This window comes from Lepus europaeus, chromosome 13, assembly GCF_033115175.1.
Source record: "Lepus europaeus isolate LE1 chromosome 13, mLepTim1.pri, whole genome shotgun sequence".
Classification (NCBI taxonomy): Eukaryota; Metazoa; Chordata; class Mammalia; order Lagomorpha; family Leporidae; genus Lepus; species Lepus europaeus.
In genome coordinates this window covers 42,494,551-42,500,550 of record NC_084839.1, presented here as the reverse complement: position 1 = coordinate 42,500,550, position 6,000 = coordinate 42,494,551, and the positions used below count along the sequence as shown (strand labels likewise).

The window sequence follows — 6,000 nt, the reverse complement described above, 5'->3', positions numbered from 1 at the left end:
TTCCTGTTAACAAGCCAATCAACTCTTAAAGGCCCTGCCTCTGAGCACTACCACCTGGCAGATTTCCATGTCTGTTTCGGAGGGGACAAGCCAGGTTCAAACTGTGGCAAAAGATCACAGCATGTGCTGGGTAATTTTTGATTTTTTTTTTTTTTTTTTTGGTACTGAAGTACAACGCTCATTGAGAAAAGTGCAGAGATGGTACAGGTAAAGTTTGCTTGCCACAGGTGCACCCACTTGTTTCCAGCCCTGGGTTCGGAAAGCAAAGCTCAACAAGAACCCACCCCAGAAGCCCTTAGCGCCTGTCCTCATCACCACCTCTCCTCGCCACAGGGTCACCGCTAGCCTGGTTCCTAGTGGCCGAGACGGTTTGCTTTACACACGGCATCATGGAGCCAGGGCATGCCATTCGGTCTGGAGTCTTTCAGCGACTGGGCGTTTGCGACTCAGCTGCGATTGTCAATCCCGGTTCCCCCACCTGGATGGCGATTCCTTGTGTGAGGACCACACTTCGTGCACCCATCCTCGGGTCAGCAGACTCGCCTGATGAGTCAAGAGCACACTGAAGGTTTTCCAAGGACTTAACACAGTTTATTGCTCAGACGAGACCCAGTGAAGGTTCTAATTGTTCCATAGCTTACGTCTGCTTCCTGGTTTAGTCATTCGGGAAGGTGTGAGGCCTGATTTACACTCGCCTGTCTCTGACAACGAGGGAAGTCGATGGCTCCCTGGGGTTTTATGCCCCGTGTTTTAAAATGCCGAGACTTGTCTTGAAATATCTTTGTCCGTCTACTTATGTCTCAACCACTGCTGTTGTCACATTTCTAACAGCCTTTATGCTAATTAAAAATCCTCCTGTTTTCTTTAACAAAATCATTTTCTAGCATCCTGTATGCTAATAATAAAACTTTCAGGTGTCCTGGGAGGTAGAGATCTGTAGCCATTGAAGTTTTATTTATTTACTTACTTACTCACTTAATTACAAAGTCCTGGGCCAGCGCAGACCCATCGCCCCAGAGTCTACGGGGAGAGCATTCAGGTCTCCCTTAGCCAAACTTCAGGTGTTGTTCTTAACCACAGCCTCCATGGGCACCATGGGCACAACCTCTAGCACCTCTCTCTGCCTCTAGCTGAAATGCTGCCTCTCCATCACCAGCACCCCGTTGCCTCTCTCAAGCCCCAAAGCCCCTGGGCCACCACCACTCTACGCCCTGCTTTTTGGAGTTGGGCATTTCTCATGAACTGTATTTAAATTCGTGATCAGACTAACTGGTGGGAAACTTGCTTGTCCTCAGAGGTGCCCTCACCGGCAATCAGCTGGCTGAAATCTCAGGAGAGCTGCAGGACCACAGCACCTTCTTCCTCGGGTGAGTGGGAGACCACAGTTACGCCTCCAGGTAGGCAGGTGGTGTGCTGAGTCAGGAGGCTTCTGGAATGCTCCATGGAAGCCTGTGGCTGGCTGATGAAGAAGTGATTTCGTGGGTTGACAGGGTGACAAGTTAGGCTGTTAGTCACCTTAGGATGACTGACAGCAAAACTGCAGTCATTTCCATAACTCTTAGGGGACAGGGAGTCTTGGCCAGTTGACACTTCAGGGGCACTTTGGAGTTTCAGACATTCTTGAACAATCTGACATGGAGAAAGAAGAGGAAGAGCCTGGAGGAGCCAAGGTCATAAGGGTGGAATGGCAGGAAGGGAACCCGGAGAGTGGGCTGAGCAGGGCACCCCACCAGCCAGCCTGCCAGGGGCTCCCAGCCTCTGAATCGTCCTGGACCCCAAAAGCCTGAGCAACAGGCCAGGAACTGAGTCCTAAGGAGCCTTGAGTGGCCCTAGCGGCAAGGAGGTCCTGCATTTGCTCCTTTGGAAAGACAAAATTGCAGGTGCAATGGTTTTCTGCTTTCTTACCTATCTCCCAGTGCTCCAAGTAGGGAGGGCGGTTTCCCTCTCTGCCAAGGCAGCGGGGCCATGACCGCACAGGGCTCCTTCATCCCCCTTGGACTGGCAGCCCCAGAGGCACAGAGGCCAGGCAGGGGTGGACAAGGGGAGGATGCCAAAAGGGCTGGGTGCAGCTTTGCGCCTCTTCCGAGGAGGAAGCTGAACCCACATCCAGGCTTTGGAATTTGGGACTCTGTAGCATGGCAAAGGCAAAAAGGCTTCACGAATGCCCTTTGCCACTCATGAGGGAGGTCACAACCCCTACTGGGACCGAGGAGATTCAACATCATTGTATTTATTAGGTTCTGAAACAATACACATTCACATCCTTTTGAATACAGTACATTTGGCACAATAATGTTTACAATGAAATAACACTAATGAATGGCAAGATATTAAAATTACATCCAGAAAGGAATAAAATGTACAAATAAAGCATCACAATACAAAAAAAAAATCCCTAAAACTGAATACATTTTATATTTAGCCAGAATTATTTTGCACATAATTTAAAAAGAGGTAATTTTTTTAGCCTTCTTTTTTTTTTTTTTTTTTTTTTTTTTTTTTTAAAGCAAGACTGTATTGTGTTTTTCACCTTTGGAGGGAACATTAGGTTTCCACTTCACAAAGTCCATAATAAGAGAACACAGGAGGACAGCTATCCTTCATTTTTTTTTTTTTGGCATTGTTTTGCACTCTTTTTTTTTTTTTTTTTTTTTACTAGAGAGAAGAAGAGAACAAGAGAGAGAAGTGGTGGGAAGAGTAGAAGGAAATAGAAACTTAACATTGTGTCTGCTTCCAAACCCTTATTGAAAATGGAAAAATGAAAACATCCAAGGAGCACACAAGCCTTTTTCTGCAGATTCAGGTTGGAGTGGATTCTGCCCATGTGAGAACATCGGCAGAAGCATCCCAGCCAGCCAGGCTGGGGCTGCTAACGGGGAGCCGGGCTGCCTGGCTGTCCGGAGCTGCCAGGTGGAATGTATTACTTGACTTCCCAGCAAAGAATGCCAGTTGTCCTGTAGGAAGGATCCAACCTCCCCACCCCCCACTGCCATGCAAACACCACCAAGCCCTTGGATAAGGCCCTTTGGCATTGCAGTTAGAGCCTGCTTGGTTGTCCAAAGTTCATAATGGTGCAGGAAGCAGAAGAGAGAGCAAGCGAGCGAGCAGTAGTTATGCATGAGTATGATGGGCAGTATTGTCATGTCTTCCTAAAAAATGAGATGATGCCACCGAGAAGATGTTTCTGTGCTTGTACTCAACTCCGGAAGAAAGTCTCTCCCCAGTACGTCAAGTTACCGAAGATAAATTAAATTAATCTAAAAGTTCTTCATCACTTCACTGGTATGCCAAACACACGAGCTGATATAGCATATTTAATAGTTGCAATTATCATAAGAACATATAATAATTACACCTGAGTTTTTTAAAAATAAAAACAAACGAGAACTGAATGTCATCACCAGGAACAAAGGCTATGACCAGCCGGATGCAAATACAGACGCAAACTCTCTGTGGGCTCGAGACAGTCACTGTTCAAGCTGTGAAATCCCATCAACAGCATTCCTTTCTCTCTGTCATCTCTAACTGGGCACGACAGAGCACAGGAGAGCTATATGTAAGATTTTATATAGCTTACTCTATGTGTACATTTTTTAAAAGAAACCAAACTGAAATAAACAGTACAGATGACCCCCTCCCCCTCAAAGGAACACACTTATCTCTCGGTAACTTGAACCAATACAGAGTATTGCACCTGAACATTCCTATAATTATTCTTTCATACACTAAAGTTTTATAATATGCCTGAACATGCAGCAGTTGATACTTCTATAGTCAATGAATTAATCCCACAGGCCTTGCAGCAAACACTATATACAAAAATCTCAAATGTACAAAAGGCAAAAAGCTTCATTCGTGCCACTTTGCCACTCACAAGTATATATATTTAGGGAGCGCTGGGAGACCCACGTGCAACAGGTGGAATGGATTCCATTCCCCGCTAAACCAGCTCAGTAAAATAGGTGATCCAATGACCTCCAGGAAACATACACCCAGAGCCATAGAGAACCCTTGGAAATCAAGAATGTAACACCATTCACATGGCTCTAGGAGGTAACGCCACATCCAGGAAATGGTGTCCACATGCGTCACCACCGCGTGTCACCCAGAAACAAAACTACCAGTCCATCTTGCCACACGGTCAGTGTTTACTCCAGTTGCTCTTTGGGCTCCTGATATCCTCTGCATGACTCCTGCTGAGTCTCATTCTGCCTGTTCCGAAAGCAGGTATTTCATATTTGTCTTTACACGTTGAATGCTTGAAAACCACAACACAGTAGTACTACCATTTTGTAGACGTGCGCAAAAAAGAACACACTGCTGCAGGGAACGAGTCGCGTTGATGCTGAGAACAGAGGGTGAATCTGGGAAGAGAACGTGGGAGGTGAGCTTGGCAAGACCCCCAGGGTGGCGGCCATGGCTGCGGCGGCCTTGGTGTTCAGGTGGAACTGTTGTCACGAGGACCACGACTTGTTTCCTTTCCTCACAATTCCTAAGACCGTCACGTGCCACTGGAGCACTGTTGGCATGAACCTTGGACACATGGTTTCTCATTGTATATTAGCCCTTTAATATCTACCTGTTAATATCTGATATTCACATTGGAATTGACATCTTTCGGCCAGTTAGAAAGCAAACTTGATAATATGCATGTCAAATGTTAACAGAGTTCACAATCAAATTTCTTTTTTTCCACGAGACACACACTTACAAGACTTTGGCATGCTCCGAAGCAGAAACCAAAGCAAGAGACGAGTAGCCATTCCAGAGCAAACCCACACAGCTAGCCGGCCCGTGTGTCTCCCCACCTCCCTTCGCCACAGGGATGCCCGGACGGTGCCCAGTCTTGTGCGGGAGAAGCACCAGCCTCTCGTCCTGGGCAGAAGGAAGGGATGGCAAGCCAGGCACAGGAAGGATGACAGGCGAGAGGTGGTGGGGACTCTATGTCGCATGGCAGAGCCAGAGTCGTCTTGTTTCCTTTCTTCTTCTTCTTTATGGTCAAAGAACGGAAGTTGCTTTTACCACCAGGAGACCCCAAGGTGCGGCCCCAGGCTTGGCAACAGTCACACGCGGCAGTGTGCACGGCCAAGTGCTGACCCACTGTGAGTAGGCATGGCTGCAGAGACAAGCGCCAAGAGTGCCTTCTGGTCACCAGGTGGACAGGGAGGGGTGGCCGGGGAAGGGGATGCAATAAATAGAGAGTGGACACGGGGCCGGGGCTCCAGGGAGGAGAAGCAGTTTGAGACCTTCCGAGCCTCTGGAACACAGGGATCTTCTGGGGGCTTCTTCCTGCAGCACAGCAAACTCCAGCTGGGGCGGCCCTCAGGGCATCAGGTCTTCCCCAAAGTAGGAGAAGCCTTTGAATTCCTCCTGGTTGATCTGCTTCACGATGGCTTCGTCCACCAGCGTGAGGACCGGCTCTTCCCGTGTGAAGTCTTGGTCAAAGTTGTTGACGTCTCTTTTGGTTTTCTGTGGGAGGAAAAGAGAAAAGGCTGAGTGGCGGCTGGTCTCCAACCTGAGGCCCACCCACGGGGAGTGCGCCTCGCGCCCACGTGGGCCTCTAGCTACTGGGAGCAGACACGGGGCTGTTCCAATGAGGCAACGATGGATGGCCCCAGGCCCGGGAGGTGACAGAGAAGAGGAAGAATGAGTCAAGGTGAGAAGGAAGAAGGGGTGAGGGGGTAATGGAGAAGCAGGGAAGTGGGAATCCCATAGACTCACGTGAGTGTGTCTGTGTGCGTACGTACATATGTACGTAGGCATGTATGCATCTGGGCAGAGTGGGATGCAACACTCCCATCTCAGACCCTTCTAGCACCTGCCAGGATGTTCTGGCTCCTTCAAGTCTTCCCACCCTGTGACCCAGGGACAAGCTTGAATCACTCTTCTGCAAAGCCCCAAGAGACGGAATCCCCTATTGCTGCCACGCCTGCTCCTCTGACCCCCCCCGCCCCCCATGAGCAGGAGGATGGGCCCAGGGCTGGGTTGTTTCCTGGGATG

General features: G+C 48.8%; 1 protein-coding gene across 1 annotated transcript in view; it reads right to left on the bottom strand.

The window, feature by feature from the left end:
- Nucleotides 1–2,214: 2,214 nt before the first annotated feature.
- The window catches only part of PRKCE (protein kinase C epsilon), a 503,276-nt gene continuing 499,490 nt past the window's right edge, over nt 2,215–6,000 (bottom strand). Inside the window, exon 15 of the mRNA XM_062209377.1 lies at nt 2,215–5,469. Within this exon, the coding sequence (XP_062065361.1) occupies nt 5,323–5,469 (147 nt within the window). The 3' untranslated portion in view covers nt 2,215–5,322. The remainder of the gene's footprint in view (nt 5,470–6,000) is intronic.